Below are 18,239 nucleotides of genomic sequence, written 5' to 3'. Positions count from 1 at the left end.
GTTAAGAGCGAAGTCCATTCTTAAACCAAAAGCAGAAGTCCATTCTTAAACCAAAGTGTTCTTAAACCACGGTGTGCTTTCCCAGAGCAGCAGGGGACTCAATTTACAAATGGGACACACTCAACAGGAAGCGAAACATGTTCTGCTTCCAAGGCAAAGTTCACAAACCAAAACACCTACTTCCGGGTTTGCAGCGTTCTTAATCCAAGTTGTTCATAAACTAAGCTGTTCTTAAACCAATGTACCACTGTATAACATTTTCCAATTAACAGTCAATTATGTAGTGTAGTGGTTAAGAGCGATAGACTCGTAATATGGGGAACCGGGTTCGCGTCTCTGCTCCTCCACATGCAGCTGCTGGGTGACCTTGGGCCAGTCACACTTCTCTGAAGTCTCTCAGCCCCACTCACCTCACAGAGTGTTTGTTGTGGGGGAGGAAGGGAAAGGAGAATTTTAGCCGCTTTGAGACTCCTTTGGGTAGTGATAAATCAGGATATCAAATCCAAACTCCTCTTCTTCTCTGTAGCTGCTGCTCCCTCCCAGGTCAGTAGATAAAAGAGGATGAAGTTGTGCTAAGATTTAGGGAACTGCATATGTTGTGCTAGGATTTAGGGAACAGCCCACCAGTTCCTGCCTACCAGCTCCTGCCCAACTTGATTTGTGCCTGCTTGCACAAATTTCCTTCCACAAATTTCTTGCACAAATGCCAGCCCGTCTATTACGGCCTTTCATTATTCCAGTGCTCATTAGCGAAACTGAGTAAATAAGACAGGAAGCAGCAAATGTAGCAGTTTTTCAAAATGTTTTACCTAACCAAAAAAAAGTGACACCCATCAAAACAGACTTACAAAAGAAAGAGAATTTGGGGAGGCAGGGAGAAAAAGAGATCTTGGTAGCAGGAAGTTAAAAGTGATGTTGGGGTGCAATCACATCTTTGTTAATCGCAGAACGTTGAGCCGCACGGGCAGAAAAGTCGCGCCTGACGCGTACTGGATCTCTCGGAGAACACCTTCCCACTTCTTCCCTTCTTCGTCGTACCTGGAAAAGTCAGGAACAGAACTGGATGAGACCAAGATGGGGGGAATGGACCTATATCAACTGGTGTAAAATACACAGGCGCCAGGACGTTTGTTTACTGATTTTCATAAACTCTTAGGCACTTGATTCCTTGATTGTAAAAGAAAAAGGGGGAGGGGACGCTCAAAGTTCTTCACAAAAAATATAAAACAATAAAATGTTGTGACCGACTCTGGGGTTACGGCGCTCATCTCGCTTTATTGGCCAAGGGAGCCGGCGTACAGCTTCTGGGTCATGTGGCCAGCATGACTAAGCCGCTTCTGATGAACCAGAGCAGTGCATGGAAACACCGTTTACCTTCCCGCCGGAGTGGTACCTATTTATCTACTTGCACTTTGACGTGCTTTCGAGCTGCTAGGTGGGCAGGAGGATTCAAACTGCTGACCTTCTGATCAACAAGTCCTAGGCTCTGTGGTTTAACCCACAGTGCCACCCGCGTCCCTTTTAAGCCCCTGGGTTGTTGTTGTTGTTGTTGTTGTTTAGTCGTTTAGTCGTGTCCGACTCTTTGTGACCCCATGGACTAGAGCACGCCAGACACTACTGTCTTCCACTGCCTGGGTAGGCTTGTCTAAACAGGAATGGTTTTAGCAGGCGCCAAAAAGTGCAGCGACAGAGCCTGCTTGATATCACAAGGCAGGGAGTTCCCAAGTTCCACACTAAAATTCTATTACATCAAAATGTTCTTTTAACTCCCTCCATGTTTTAGATAGATAGTTTTTGTTCTTTGAAATGTATTGAGACTGGTGCTTTTTAATTTGTGCATCACTGATCTGGAGAAAGGATGTAAGACTGCGTGGTTCTCTGTTCTGCACTGTATTTACTCCATGCAGCACTGATCCCATCACGCTGCTGCTCGCCTGCCACTCAAAACTGCATTATTGTTCTCTGTGGCGGAATTGTGCAATTTGCATAATTGCATAAATGACGTTGCCATTTAGATTCTTCCACCCCATTTGCAAAGGAAACACAGCGCAGGTGTGGGAGGGGGATGCAATTACCGGTAGTTATGTATCATTTGCAGCCTGATACTCTAAATAAAAAAATTCCTTCCAGTAACACTTCAGAGACCAGCTAAGTTAGTTATTGGTATGAGCTTTCGTGTGCATGCACACTTCTTCAGATACTGGATTCTTCAGGTATCTGAAGAAGTGTGCATGCACATGAAAAGCTCATACCTAAATTGATTTTTGGTTTTATTGTTATTTACGCTTTATACTGTATTTTATGCTGGTTTTTTTGTAGCATCAATTTAAGTGTTTTAAATTTGTTGTTAGCAGCCCTGAGCCCGGTTTCTTGAACCGGGAAGGGCAGGGTATAAATAAAGATGATGATGATGATGATGATGATGATGATGATGATGATTATACCAATAACTAACTTAGTTGGTCTCTAAGGTGCTACTGGAAGGATTTTTTAAATTTTGTTTTGACTACGAGAGACCAACACGGCTACCTCCCTGTAACTTGGAATACTCTGACAGCCCCAATCTGCCATGAAGTAGCTGAGTTTTCAGGCAACTCCAAATTCTAACGAGCCGAGAAAACAGGGTCAGATTCGACGGCTCCAAAAAGAGCTCTCCAAATGGGGAGATGGTTGATGCAGCGGCAAAGGAGAGCTGCACTATAAAAAATGATCCACGTTGCTGAAAAACCAAGGACTCCCACGTAAAGCTGCACAAAATTAATCTGCAGAATTCCTTGCCACAAGATGGCCAAGGTGGCTCTAAAAGGGGATTGAACGCTTCCATGGAGCAGGGTGTGTGTGTGTGTGTTTCTATCAATGGCAACTCATCATCGTGGCTCTGAGGCATCACCTACTGTTCAGAGCTAGTAGGGATAGCTCAGTTGGTTAGAGTGTGGTGCTAATAGCGGCAAGGTTGCAGGTTCCATCCCCGTATGGGACAGCTGAATATTCCTGCATTGGAGTGGGTTGGGCTAGATGATCCTCAGGGTCCCTTCCGACTCTGCAATTCTACAGTTCTATGTAGCACAGCTAAAAGTCATCTCCTGGTATAATAGGCACTAGCATAAAAACCCACAATCACAACAAAACCTTTCATAAATGAGAAATCTCCCATTTGCATTTGCTTCCTTCCCGTGAATGCCAGCAAGGCTGAACCATGTCGGCATGTCGCGGCAGCCAGACTGGTGACTGGGAGCGGCCACCGAGACCACATAACACCGGTCTTGAAAGACCTACATTGGCTCCCAGTATGTTTCCGAGAACAATTCAAAGTGTTGGTGCTGACCTTGAAAGCCCTAAACGGCCTCGACCCAGTATATCTGAAGGATCGTCTCCACCCCCATCGTTCTACCCAGACACTGAGGTCCAGCACCGAGGGCCTTCTGGCGGTTCCCTCACTGCAAGAAGCCAAGTTACAGGGAAACAGGCAGAGGGCCTTCTCAGTGGTGGCGCCCTCCCTGTGGAACACCCTCCCACCAGTTGTCAAAGAGAACAACAACTACCAGACTTTTAGAAGACATCTGAAGGCAGCCCTGTTTAGGGAAGCTTTTAATGTTTGATTTATTACAGTATTTTAATATTTTTTTGGAAGCCGCCCAGAGTGGCTGGGGTATAAATTATTATTATTATTATTATTATTATTATTATTATTATTATTATTATTATGTCTTACCTCCAAACGTCATTGAGCTCTGTTGGCACCAGTTCCCCCGACTCTGTCTCCACGGTGGCAAAGCCTCCAATCAGGTAGAGAGTACCTGCCAAGCTGACCAGGCTGACCGAGCTACGCTCCTGGGGGAATTCCGGGAAGGTTTCCCACCTGACATGGCACAGAAGAAAACCAGATGAGCGTGAGGATGCAGACCTCTCTGCCTGCATCTTCCCTGGCTGACATCCCTATGTGCATAAGATATGGGGCATGCAGTGGGGCACAAGCACAAAGCAATGGCCACCAAACTCCTACTGCCACTCTGGTCCAGATTCCTTACATCGAGACTCTCCTCTGGACAGGGAATTCTGGGTGGGATTGAACTATCCTGTCTAGTCCTAATGCAGAGGTACCTGGCCAAAGGTTTGTATACCTGCTGCATCTCTGTGTGAGTAGTTGCGCAGAATAGGCCTCTTTCTATCTGTAAGCATCACACAGATCAGTGACTCACGCGGAGTGCAACGGGGAACCTCCTCTGTATGATAATTCTGATTCTTGCACAATTTGCAAATAAGCTTTTGCAGCACAGAAATTTCAGCGGTGGTGTGAGAAACCTGCTTCGGGGTTCAATAGTTCTGGGAAGTCCTGGTCATTCGGACCAAAAGATTTAAATTACCAGAAAGGAGATTCCAGCTAAACATTAGGAAACACTTCCTGAGGGTTAAGAACGATTCAACAGTGGAACAAACTTAACTCGGAAGGCTGGTGGACTCTCCTTCATTGGAGGTTTATAAACAGAGATTGGATGGGATTCTGTGATTCCTGCATTTGCAGGGGGTTGGTCTAGATGACCGCTGGGTCCCTTCCAACTCGACAATTCTGTGATTCTGTGTGCTGCCAAGCAAGGCACTTACTTATTGGCTGCAATGTCATAAACTTCCACTGAGCTGGTCAAGCCGGAATCGGTCACTCCGGCCACCACGTAAATTTTCCCGTTGTGTATCGTCGTCCCGAACAGTGATCGCGCCGTTTTCATGGGAGCCAATTCCTTCCACTCAAACTTCTTTGGGTTGTAGACAAGGAGTGTGTTCAGGCACTTCCTGGCATAGAAGGGGCAGGGGTGAGGTTTGTATAGTTTATGTAATGTTTTTATAATCCCACCTCCCTCTCAAGCTGAGGGTCAAGGCGGTTTATGACCTTTAAAAACAACATTATAAAATACAGAGCAGTAAAAACAAACGGTTGAAAAGCAATAGCTAAAATGCACCAAACCACATTTGGAACCAGTGATGAAAATGCAGGCTTCCCTGAGAGTAGCCCAGTAGTCAGAACCATCTTTCAGCTGTCTGAACAGGGAGATCTTAGTCTAGGGCTTGCCAATCAGAAGGTCGGCGGTTCCAATCCCTGTGACAGAAGCTGTACGCCGGCTCCCTCAGCCAATAAAGCGAGATGAGCGTCGCAACCCCACAGTCGGCCACGACTGGACCTAATGGTCAGGGGTCCCTTTACCTTTACCTAGTCTGCCAGCAGAGGGAGGAGAAGGAGGGAGCCAGTCTTAACTTCCCTGGGGAGCAAATTCCACTATATGGGAGCAGCCACAGAAAAGGCTCTCTCTTCTGTCACCACCAGCTGTGCTTCTGATGGTGAATGGACCGATAGAAGGTCTCTATAGCCACAGCAGGCGCTGTAGCTCTCCCAACAATTTGACTGCACCCCCAAAGGCTCACTCCTCCAATGTCTCCCGAGACAGACGGATGCCAGCCAACCAGATGTAAACAGCTCCTCTTGTGTCCAATTCGTGCCATTTTTCTAGAAAAAGAGGTACCTGAACTCACCATGAACACTGAAATAAATATACTCAGAGTCGAGTGCAAATTTCATGCTCTTTATTCAGCTCATAGTAGAAATGAATGAAACTTTCCCCAAAACGTCTAGCTATATATACATTATTTACACAATGGTCCCCGTGTGATTGGCTGATTCCAGGCTGCTCCTGTAGGCCAATCAGGTCGCTGATTCACTTCCACCTGGAGCTGGATTGGGTGGCTCCTGCGGACCAATCAGACTGCTGCATTCTGGATCCTATTGTTCTAGGATCAGTATATAACAAAGATGCCTAAGATAAAACTGCAAAGTGGAAGGAAAGGAGGACCTTTTTCTGCCTCACCGCTTCCAGCTACTCTCTGAAGACTGGAGAAGAGACCCTCTTAAGAATATTAGGGGGGCGGGGAAAGGACTACTAGAGCAGGACTATTATGAAAAATGAACATAATATTTTAGCTGCAATTCATTCAGTTTCAGCTTTGTATTATTGTTATTTTTTTAAAATCGCGCCTAGACAGTCTGTCGTTGCACCCATAACCTCAGTTTAAGGTGCCATTTAGCTCCTAGCTTTCATATTTCTGTTTCTAACACTTCTCTCACTTACTTGTCATTTCCTTTGCCTCCGATGGCGTAGATGAGGTCGTTCTGGGATACCACGCTGTGGCCATAGACTGGGTAAGGAAGGGAGTCCGCTTCTCCCCATTTAAAGGACCTGGTGGACAGAAGAATGATATTCTTTCAGGCAGGTTTCAGCTTTCTTCCCAGGCCCCCAGGCCGTATGAAAATAACATCCAGAAATGTGTTGCATTAGGGGGAATCTCTGGGCAAAAATTGTGTATATTACACCAAAAAAAAACCTGCATATAAATGTGCCCATTAGGAGAACACGCTGATGAATTTTCTTTAAAAAAAGATCTGCAAACTAACGTCAAGAACTGAAGAAAAGGAGACAATGTGGGAATTCTGACATATTTGCTTCTTTGTCCTCCCAGGAAAATGGCTCTAGGCTTGCAGTCTCCCCTTCACCCCTCTTTTCTGCATTTCTTTGCCCCTTTCACAGCAGCATAGTAAAATATCTCTTCACTTCCATGAATGCCTTTTAGGCACTAAGCAAATATCTCCCTGTTTTCCCAGGCTTTTAACCTCAGACATGCTTTAAATAAATAAATAAATCCATTGCAATCATTTCTACTGCTGCCTTTTGCTGTGATTAACTATTTTAACGGATGGCTTTTGTATCTATTTTCTGCGCAATCCGAATTCTCTGGGTGGCTCACAAGGAACAAATTAAATGCAGACATAGTATAGAACAATAAAAGCGGTGACACAATTAAAGCATAATTGTAAAGTAAGTTATGGGTTGTTGTCTGCTGCTGCAAACTACCCAGACGTCGTTTCGTTTTTAATGTTTTAGTGTTATGGAAATGTTTTCAATAAATAAAGATACTAATCCCAGGGGTGACAAATTATTACCCTGAGGCCCTTGCTGATTTCGACAGGCACAACTGAGGCTGATTCGACCTCCATTTTCATATAATCATAGAACTGTAGAGTAGGAAATAGGAATACTTTACTATGACTCTGAGGGTCATGGTTCAACTTCTTGCGACGCAGAATCTCAACTAAAGCATCTTTGACAGATGGACATCCAAATTCTCCTTAAAAAGGTCCAAGATGTGTCACCTCTCTAGGGAGACTGTTCCACTCTTCAACATCTCTCACTACCAAAACGTTCTTCCTAATGTTTAGACGGAATCTCCTTTCTCGTAACTTGAATCCATTGGTTCGGGTCCTAGCCTCCAGAGCAAGAGAAAACAAGCTCCATTCGAAAGCCCTTGAGATATTTGAAGATGGCTCTCATATCTCCTCTCAGTCTCCTCTTTTCCAGGCTAAACATTCCCAACTCCCTCAACCGTTCCTCATAAGGCCCTTGGTCATCTTGGTTGCCCTTCTCTCCACACCTTGCAGCTTGTCAGCATCCTCCAACCCACAGTTTTGCCTGTCAAAATTTGAACAATGGTCTCAGGGTCATAACGTGGACTGTCCCTCGCCAAAATCTGCTTAGGAGTCTGTATTGGCTGGCTCAAGTTTTCACACTCACAGTCGATCGTAGCACAGGACTGAGTCCAGGGTTTCTTCTCCTTCCTTCAGCTCTTTCCCGCCAACTACAAAGATGGAGTTTTCGGCCTCACCGAGGCCAAACAGGCAGCGGGGAGACGGCAGGGGAGGCATCCCGAGCCAGTCTGAGTCCAAGTGGTCATACTGCAGAGAAGCAGATAAGGCAGAGAAGCATCATGACAAAGCTGAGGACCACAGTCCCACCTGCACAACTTTCTGAGGGCTGCAGGCCAGAGGCAAAAACAGCTTGTTTTTGCACACCTCTTTATCCTCCATCCAGGAAGCCAAGAGGTTCCATCAGATATTGAGGACATTTTCCAGCCAGGCCAAAGCACTCAAGTGGGGTGAGGCCTGGGGAAAGTCCAAAAGGTTGGATAGAAAGGCCTGGAAGGTCACATTTTGACCGTGGGTCTGAAGTCTCCCACTCCTGTTATACAGGAAGAAGAAGACTCCAAAGAGTGTGGACCTATATCATACCCCTCAGCCATCAAGATTTGAGCAGGACATCTTGGAATTACAGAAGCCAACCTTTGCTTCTGATTGGATCCCAGAATGTCCCATTTTTTGGCCTCTCGCTCTCACCCAAGTCAACTGACTCCCGCATGGTAAAGGTAAAGGGACCCCTGACCATTAGGTCCAGTCGTGGCTGACTCTGGGGTTGCGGTGCTCATCTCGCTTTATTGGTCGAGGGAGCCGGCGTACAGCTTCCAGGTAATGTGGCCAGCATGACTAAGCCACTTCTGGCGAACCAGAGCAGCACACGGAAACGTCGTTCCCCTTCCCGCCAGAGCGGTACCTATTTATCTACTTGCACTTTTGACGTGCTTTCGAACTGCTAGGTTAGCAGGAGCAGGGACCGAGCAACGGGAGCTCACCCTCTTGCAGGGATTCGAACCGCCAAGTCCTAGGCTCTGTGGTTTAACCCAGAGTGCCACCCAACTCCCGCAAGAGTTTTGGGCCAAAAAAACAAGCATCCCATTTTTGATCAGTGGGATGTTGGAGGGGATGCTGTATAGATTTACTCAGAAGTACATCACACTGCGTTGAGCAGGGTTTACGCTCACCCTGCTGCTAGGGTTTTTAGGACTGAGATATAGCTCTGGTTGTTGTCGGGCAGCAGAACATAGAACGATGGAGTTGACAGGTCCCCCAGAGGTTATCTGGCCCAATCCCACTGGATCTACAATGCAGGATGTAGCTACAGCTTCCCCAATAGAGAACCATCCAGCCTCTGCTTCTATACCTCCAGGGGACAAGGAGAGCCTGGGGCAGCCCTCCTCCACGGTTCAACAAATCTCATCATTTGGATGTTCCTCTGAATGCAGGGGCGAGAAACTTGTGGCCTTCCAGATGTGTTTGGGGCTGATGGGAAACAGTCCAACCGCATTTGCCATTTCCACCCAGTGGTTCTAGTCCTGCCCTCTGGAACAATGGAGAACTAGGCCATGTTTACACCCTGCTCTCAAAGCACTATACTATTTTAAACAGTCATAAAAAAAGGTAAAGCGACCCCTGACCATTAGGTCCAGTCGTGTCCGACTCTAGGGTTGCAGCGCTCATCTCACTTTATTGGCCGAGGGAGCCGGCATACAGCTTCCGGGTCATGTGGCCAGCATGAATAAGCCGCTTCTGGTGAACCAGAGCAGCGCATGGAAACACTGTTTACCTTCCCGCCAGAGCGGTACCTATTTATCTATTTGCACTTTTGACATGCTTTTGAACTGCTAGGTTGGCAGGAGCAGGGACCAAGCAACGGGAGCTCACCCCATCGCAGGGATTTGAACCGCCGACCTTCTGATCGGCAAGTCCTAGGCTCTGTGGTTTAACTGAGCAGAAGCACTTCATACTGCAAGTTTTTGTTGCAGGGCCCACTTGTGTTCGGATAAAGGGGAAGCGGTACCCCCTGGCTATGTGGATCTCCTGCCTCATCTAGCCAGACAACTGTGAGATTATGAAGAAAGCAATAACTATCTAGGTAATGCAATATAAGGTGATGCAATGCCATTGCTCTGAACTCACCACCATCCCTGCTGAGACACACACTTGAAACAGAGCGTCAGGCCAGTTTGAACCAGGGCATATCTGAAACTGGACCTAAACCACCCTGGAGTTGGCTCCGCACGCCAAGGGGAATCTAGCACTGCATGACTCTTGGCGTGCGGAGCAGCAAGCTGCATACACCATTCACAAGCCAGGAGGAAGAAAACAACAAGTGGTACCTGCAAGAAATAGGAGTTCATTGGGTCCTCTTTATTGTCCTCGTTGTAGTAAATTCCACCTGCTATGAAGATCTGGTTCTCACGGGTGACCAGGCTGACATGATTCTTTGGGATCTGAGCGGAGACGGAGGCGAAATAGCACTCGTTGGCTCCCGGATCGTAGGCCACTGCCCCTGAGTCACTGATCATGAAAATAAGGTCTTGTAGAAACATCCCGAAGCGCATTGTGTCGTTCAAGATCCCTGGGAGAGCCTCCTCCTCTTCCTCTTCCTCTCCTGCTTCTTGCTCTACCTCTCCGTTGATGACATTGTCACCAGTTTTCTTCTCCCCCTTTTTCTTCCCCGTCGTCTTCCTCACCACCGTCAACTTCCCGTCATGGGCATCCTTGACCATCTGGACCTTCTTGAGGAGCTCTGGGCTGGATTTGACCAAGGCGTGCTTCTCCACATGGTCCTTGAAGTAAGCTTTGTCCATGAGTCGGAAGCGGATGCTCTCAAAGACCACTGGGAGTGCTTTCGCCCGGGCCTCGCGGTCCCTCGCTGTGGCCCACTTCATCACCACCTCGAAGACGGTCTCCTCCTTCTCTACGTTGAGCGAGTCGGTGGAGATGATGGCGATGAGCTCGTCGGGAGAGAGCTGGTTGAACTCCTCGTCCCGGGAGATGAGGGTGAAGCGGTCGCTTATGAAGTCCCTCGCCGCTATGGCTAGGCGTGCACAGTCCAGCATCAAGCCCAGCCTGAAGATGGCCAGGCAGTTGCTGAGGCAAAGCCTCTTTTGCAGAAAGGAGACACAGACGGTGAAGATGGAAGGAATCTGGAACATGTTGGCCACCGTGAAGATGTCCTGCACGTTCTGCTCAGTGATGTCAAGCTCTGAAGTGTAGATGTAGTGGAGAATCTTCCCCATGACTTCTGGGTCGACGTCCTCCAAGTCGATCTCCTTTTTCTTGCTTTCTTCCATGTCCGACAGGAACATAGCCCTGAAGTAGGGGCTGCAGGCGGCGAGGACCAGGCGGTGGCACGGGAATTCTCTCCCTTTGACCTTCAAGACGCAGTCGAGGAACTTGTTGTGGTCTAGCATGTCTTTCAGACCATCCTGGAGGAGGGTTTGCTGGTAGAGACGCAACTCCTCGGCTTGTTCCATCGGCAAGGCCATGACTCCGGTCGCTTCTTCCCACTCGGTCTTCTCTTCCCACTCCTTTGAACCCGTGAGCGTCTGAGGTCCCCCCTTTTTTTGCTCCCAGATGGAGCTCAGAGAATATGAGAGTCTTGCTGCCAGCACAGCTGACTGTGTGGCTCAGTTTCCACAGCAAGAGGGGCTTTTTATATATAGCTACAGCATTACGGAGCTTAGGGAATCCATTCGGCAACATATGTAAGCCGATCACCTTTTAATATGACAAACTGGCCTGCCGGGGAGGGGTAGCTGTTGTTGGCGGGTGGGGTGGCACGAGGGGGGCTGAGTAACAGCTGTAAGTGTAATTCTAGATCCATGGCAGACGCTTTCGTGATTCACTATCGGGGAAGCCTTTTCCTGAAGGACTTTCGGCAGAAAAGCTGGTGACCGGCTGCCTTAGGAACTGTGTGTGTGTGTGTGTGAAACAGATTCTGCCTCGGAGTGACTCAAAGTCCCTAAAACCAGGCTCAGGAGCCGTGGGGATAGTCTTGACTGCACACACACACCATATCCCTGGTCTCCTTTGCTAAATCCGGAGCAAAGATTAATGCGCTAAAAATATACTGCAAAGTCAGAGTTGAGTAAACAGCGAAGAAATGCATCTGACGTTTGGTACGAAAGAAGGAAATCCGTCCAAGTCACAAATGCCCCAGGGATGGTTTATCTGATTTGATTTATTGATTTATTCACATGTACGTCGTTGTTTGTGCCGTGTTCCCTCAAGTGACTGGCTGTTCCGTGGGCAGCCGTGACGAGGATTCGTTTCCTCGTCAGGAGCAAGTGCGGTTGTGTTATGGGGCCCTTGGAAACAAACAGATGGGGAAACAGGCAAGCTGCTAGGCCCTAAGGTGAGGACCACCATACCCATCACGCCAAGCTAGAAACCTTTTAGCAGCCTATTCCAGACAGCTTCGAACAGAAGATGAGTTTCATTTTGTTCAGATTTCATTCCCCATCCTGCTCCTGGCTTCATATTGCCCCCCCCCCCCGGAACACTGAGATCATATGCCTTATTTCTGGCATTTCCACCATATTAGCAGGATTTGACTGCTCGTTTTGTTGCTGGGAACAGCAACAAAATGTTGCAGTGTGAAGCGCTTCTGCTTAGTATTCCGGTCAGCCACCATGCCCTGCCTCAGGATACTCCACTCCATAAGAATAATTTATTATTTATACCCCGCCCATCTGGCTGGGCTTCCCCAGCCACTCTGGGTGGCTTCCAACAAAATATTAAAATACAGGAATGGATCAAACATTAGAAGCTTCCCTAAACAGGGCTGCCTTCTAAAAGCCTGGTAGTTCTTCTCTTTGACATCTGGTGGGAGGGCGTTCCACAGGGCGGGTGCCACTACTAAAAAGGCCCTCTGCCTATTTCCCTGTAACTTGGCTTCTCGCAGTGAGGGAACCGCCAGAAGGCCCTCGGTGCTGGACCTCAGTATCCGGGCAGAACGATGGGGGTGGAGACGCTCCTTCAGATTACCTGTCCTTCTTGCTTTTACACACCCTGCCCCCCAAATAGCCAGTCAGTATTCCCTTTATGTACTTCAGCGGACTTTGAGGATACCTGCAAAGCTGCAGGTGTATCCCTCTTGCTTGTTGATGGTACCATTTTGGACACATAAGCACTGGCAATACCCTCTGTTTTCAGAAATATGTGGAATGATTGTTAGTGGCCAACTGACGCTAAAGGAAAAAAGTCCTACTGGGACTATAATATTTATATCGCTTTGTCCCAAGCATTCACAGCAGCCTATATACTATAGCTTATTCAATATCCACTCAGGCATGGTGCTCGCTTGGGTCTTGGGCTCCCATCCTGCTTCACCCAAACCTACCTCACAAGGTTGTTGTGAAGATCATGGAGAGGATGAACTCTCAGCGCTGCCTTGAGCTCCGTAGAGCAAAGGCAAGATGCAAATCCAAGAATACCATAAAGATTTATGGATTTGAGAGTCTGAAATGCTGAAAATCCAGCCAAAATTTTAATGCTTGGGTAATACCGTTCCCAGCATCTTAAAAAGCAGAGACATCACCTTGCCAGCAAAGGTCCGTATAGTTAAAGCTATGGTTTTCCCAGTAGTGATGTATGGAAGTGAGAGCTGGACCATAAAGAAGGCTGATTGCCGAAGAATGGATGCTTTTGAATTATGGTGCTGGAGAAGAGTCTTGAGAGTCCCATGGACTGCAATAAGATAAAACCTCTCCATTCTGAAGGAAACCAGCCCTGAGTGCTCACTGGAAGGACAGATCCTGAAGCTGAGGCTCCAATACTTTGGCCACCTCATGAGAAGAGAAGACTCCCTGGAAAAGACCCTGATGTTGGGAAAGATGGAGGGCACAAGGAGAAGGGGACGACAGAGGACGAGATGGTTGGACAATGTTCTTGAAGCTACAAACATGCGTTTGACCAAACTGTGGGAGGCAGTGGAAGACAGGAGTGCCTGGCATGCTCGGGTCCGTGGGGTCATGAAGAGTCGGACACGACTAAACAACTAAACAACAACAACAATACTGTTCCACTAATAGCTTAGGATATCTTTCAGCTTTTATGGCATTAATTAATGGGAAACTTTACTAGACATTTACATATTGCATTATGGTGGTGATGTGTAGTACAATATGCTGATGACACCCGTGCCGGTTTGGCAGTCAGAATTTGAGGCTAACATCTGACATGGCAGATAGCTAAATAAGATGGTTGTTTTCAAAATCCCAGGGGCTTGGGGTTTGTTGGCTTTTTTAAAGCTGAATGTCAAAAGATGTTTTGCAAGGAAATTAAATATATGTACACACCTCCCTCAGACTTGGGGACATTATTTCAGTGGAGCGGATTTGACACAGAGTATTATTTATTTTATTGCATTTATATCTCACCTTTTTTCTCCAAAAGGGTTCACCCCCTCCCCATTTAAACCCCACAAGAGTCCTGCGAAGTAGATTAAGTCTGAGAGGCAGTGACTGGTCCCCAATATTGCCCAGCAAGCTTTGTGGCCAAGTGGGGATTTGAACCCTGTTCTCCCAGGTCCTAGTCCAACACTTTAACCACTGCACCACATTGGCTCTCAGTAAACAGATGCCCTGATTAGTCAAGTGTAGTCTGGGGCTAGTCATAATCCAGCCTGTCCTCCCTTGCCTTTTTTATTTTTTGGCAAACAAAGGGTTAGCAGGTCTTTCCAGAGCAGCACATTGTCTCGGCTCCAAGCCATGTTCTTAATCCTCTCTGTGGATTATATTTTCCCATCTGCATTAATTTGCCCCTTTTCAAGGGGACTTAACATCTGATGAGCTCTTTAATCTCTCGAGTGTCTCTGTCACCCCATCAGCTGCACAGGATGGCAAATTAATGTGTCAGATCCACACTGCACAGCTACGAGGGTGCGATGGGACTCCTTCATTCCTCTTTGTCGATTAACCACTGTTCAGCGCCATTTAGGGCCTTCTCGGTGGTGGCTTCTCCTAGACTTTGGAACTCTCTGCCTAGAGAAACCAGACTGGCTCCCACCTTGCTGTCTTTCTGCCACCTGGTGAAGAACTTCTTCCAACAGGCTTTTGAGAAGCAACTGTACTCAATGAAAGGGCTGGTGCCATGTTGTTTTTATTACAATTATCCATTTGATTCTAAGAGATCTTTTATATTTGTGCTCTGCATGGGGCTACCTTTGAAGGTGACCCAGAAACTACAACTAATCCAGAATGCGGCAGCTAGGCTGGAGTGGCTGCCGAGACAACATAACACCGCTTCTACATTGGCTCCCTACATTGGCTCCCGGTACGTTTCCAAGCACAATTCAATGTGTTGATGCTGACCTTTAAAGCCCTAAACAGCCTCAGCCCAGTATACCTGAAAGAATGCTTTCACCCCCATTCAGCCCAGATACTGAGATCCTCCTCAGAGGGCCTTCTGGCAGTTACCTCACTGTGAGAAGTGAAGTAACAGGGAACCAGGCAGAGGGCCTTCTTGATGGTGGCCCCAGCCCTGTGGAACGCCAGCCCACCAGATGTCAAGGAAATAAACAACTATCTGACTTTTCGAAGACATCTGAAAGCAGCCCTGTTTGTTGTTTAGTCATTTAGTCGTTTCCGACACTTCGTGACCCCCTGGACCAGAGCACGCCAGGCACTCCTGTCTTCCACTGCCTCCTGCAGTTTGGTCAAACTCATGTTGGTAGTTTCGAGAACACTGTCCAACCATCTCGTCCTCTGTCGTCCCCTTCTCCTTGTGCCCTCCATCTTTCCCAACATCAGGGTGTTTTCCAGGGAGTCTTCTCTTCTCATGAGGTGGCCAAAGTCTTGGAGCCTCAGCTTTAGGATCTGTCCTTCCAGTGAGCACTCAGGGCTGATTTCCTTCAGAATGGAGAGGTTTGATCTTCTTGCAGTCCATAGGACTCTCAAGAGTCTCCTCCAGCACTATTTAGGGAAATGTTTAGGGAAGCTTTTAATGTTTGATCTTTTATCGTGTTTGTAATATTTTGTTGGAAGCTGCCCAGAGTGGCTGGTGAAACCCAGCCAGATTGGTGGGGTATAAATAATAAAGTATTATTATTGTATGGTTTTAATTATATTAATGTTTAATTGTTTTTCCCCTGCCCCTATGTTTTTGGCTGTTTTTAGCTGATCTGAAAGCTGCCTTGAGTCCCTGTCAGGGAAAAAGGGCAGGGAATAAATCGATAAATCAATAATGAAAAATAATGTATTAGTAGTATAGTTGAACCCTAAAGAAGAAGAAGAGTTTGGATTTGATATCCCGCTTTATCACTACTCGAAGGAGTCTCAAAGCAGCTAACAATCTCCTTTCCTTTCCTCCCCCACAATAAACACTCTGTGAGGTGAGTGGGACTGAAAGACTTCAAAGAAGTGTGACTGGCCCAAGGTCACCCAGCAGCTGCATGTGGAGGAGCGGGGAAGCGAACCCAGTTCACCAGATTATGTGTCTACCACTCTTAACCACTACACCACCCATGGCTAGTAGAAACAAACCAGTTTGACATCTCATGGTTCGAAGTTGGAGTGTTTAGATAAAGCACAATTATTTCCTAATTAGCTGGGCTAACCCCAACGAAGACCTTTAATCTCTGTTGCCGGGAAGAGGCTGCAACTGTGTGAGATGGAAGACTTGCCCGCCCAATCGTTCATTCTGCCTGTTCAGTGAGTTGCACTTCTTTCTGATGGTATCTAACTTTAGATCCTTCTGTAGCATTCCAGAAAGCTCAGCTCCCTGTTTAAATTTAGCCAGATTGTGGAGGGACGGCTAATTCTTCTGGAACAGGGCGTGGAATCCATTCGTCATCGCCGGGCTTTTATTGATGCGTCATGGCAGAGGCCACCAAGTGGTCCCATGACTTCAGCACCAGGGACTGGATGACCCAGTTTCCCTGATGGGTGAAACGACCATTCGACTCTGAAGGTTTGGGAGAAGGGGCAGCGCAGCCTTCAGTGTCATCATCTTCATGGTGAAGGCAGTCAAGGAGACCGACAGTAGGTGGCATCAGAGCCAAGGACAGACAGTGGCAAATTATCTCTGCCACCACTCATGGGTCAAGTTTGACAGATGAGAGGATGCGTGTGAGAGCTTTCTTCATACACCCCTCCCCAAACAATACTTCTTTGCAGTGTTATTTTTCTAGAAAAAGAGGAGCACATGCCCTGTTCTCTTATAAACAGCCTCGGTCAAGTATACCTGAAGGAGTGTCTCCACCCCTATCATTCTGCCCGGACACTGAGGTCCAGCTCCAAGGGGCCTTCTGGCGGTTCCCTCGCTGTGAGAAGCCAAGTTACAGGGAACCAGGCAGAGGGCCTTCTCGATAGTGGCACCCACCCTGTAGAACAACCTCCCATCAGATGTCAAAGAGGAAAACAATTATCAGACTTGTAGAGGACATCTGATGGCCGCCCTGCTTAGGGAAGCTTTTAATGTTTAACAGACTATTGCATTTTAATATTTTGTTGGAAGCCGCCCAGAGTGGGCAGGGTATAAATAAATTATGATGATGATGATGATGATGATTATTATTTTATGGCAATGAGTCCCACCTGAGCACTGCTGGAACTGAGTTCTGGCTGATAAAAAGCTCTGAATCTTCGTTCAATAAGAACATAAAAATAGCCTGCTGGATCAACCCAGAGGCCCATCTAGTCCAGCATCCTCATCTCAAAGTAGCTAACCCGATGCTTCTATGGGAAGTCCCAGTGGCATTGCATCCTTTGTTGGTGCCCGGGGCAGGGCACAGAGAGTGAACAAAACCTGTCGCACCAGCCCAGGCCTTGCCGCTTATGCTACCAGGCACACACAGGTCAGAGAGGGTTTATGGGGCCACGCTATGCCACCTGCCCACGCAGTGGGGAGCTCAGTCAGCCAACCAGCCCTTGATACATCCCCCAACACTGGCCCATACGCTCCAACATTTCTCCGATGAAAACAGGGGCGTCCCATTCCATAATGATAAGTTTCCTATTTATACGTGGGGCTGCCCTTGAGACTGACCCAGTAACTCCAGCGGGTGCAGAATGCCCCGGCGAGACTCCTTACGGGGTCTTCGTTGCGAGATCATATTCATCCGGTGCTATACCAGCTGCACTGGCTCCCGGTGGAGTACAGGATCAGGTTTAAGGTGCTGGTTTTAACCTTTAAAGCCCTATACGGCCTAGGACCCTCATACCTACGGGACCGCCTCTCCTGGTATGTCCCACAGAGAAATTTACGGTCTGCAAATAAAAACATCTTGAAGGTCCCAGGCCACAGAGAGGTTAGGCTGGCCTCAACTAGAGCCAGGGCTTTCTCGGCCGCAGCTCCAATCTGGTGGAACTCTCTGTCACAAGAGACTAGGGCCCTGCGGGACCTGACATCTTTCCGCAGGGCCTGCAAGACAGAGCTGTTCCACCAGGCCTTTGGTCAGGGCGCAGCCTGACCCCCCTCCTCTGGCAATCTGCACAGAATTTTGCTTGGTGGTTGCCATCAATTTGATTTTAATTTGATTTTAATTAATTTTATAATGAATGTTTTTAGAATGTTGGATTATTTTGATTGTTGTTAGCCGCCCTGAGCCCAGCTTTGGCTGGGGAGAGCAGGATATAAATAAAATTTATTATTATTATTATACCCCACACACCTTACTGGGTTGCCCCAGCCACTCTGGGCGGCTTCCAACATATATAAAAACATAACAAAACAAAACATTAAACGTCCTTATACAAGGATTGCCTTCAGACGGCTCCGG

The 18,239-nt window shown here is 47.5% G+C and overlaps 1 protein-coding gene across 1 annotated transcript; it reads right to left on the bottom strand.

The window, feature by feature from the left end:
• Positions 1-785: 785 nt before the first annotated feature.
• On the bottom strand, positions 786-11,241 carry KLHL40 (kelch like family member 40). Its single transcript, XM_083704133.1, has 6 exons — positions 9,850-11,241; positions 7,614-7,774; positions 6,117-6,224; positions 4,603-4,788; positions 3,713-3,859; positions 786-1,038 (listed from the first exon to the last, which is right to left on the bottom strand). Exons 1-6 carry the CDS (start codon positions 11,002-11,004, stop codon positions 927-929), a joined length of 1,869 nt encoding a protein of 622 aa, XP_083560259.1. The 5' UTR covers positions 11,005-11,241; the 3' UTR covers positions 786-926.
• Between the last annotated feature and the right edge of the window lie 6,998 nt (positions 11,242-18,239).

This window comes from Podarcis gaigeae (assembly GCF_964106915.1).
Source record: "Podarcis gaigeae genome assembly, chromosome: 12".
NCBI lineage: Eukaryota > Metazoa > Chordata > Lepidosauria > Squamata > Lacertidae > Podarcis > Podarcis gaigeae.
This window is presented reverse-complemented; position numbering and strand designations above follow the sequence as displayed.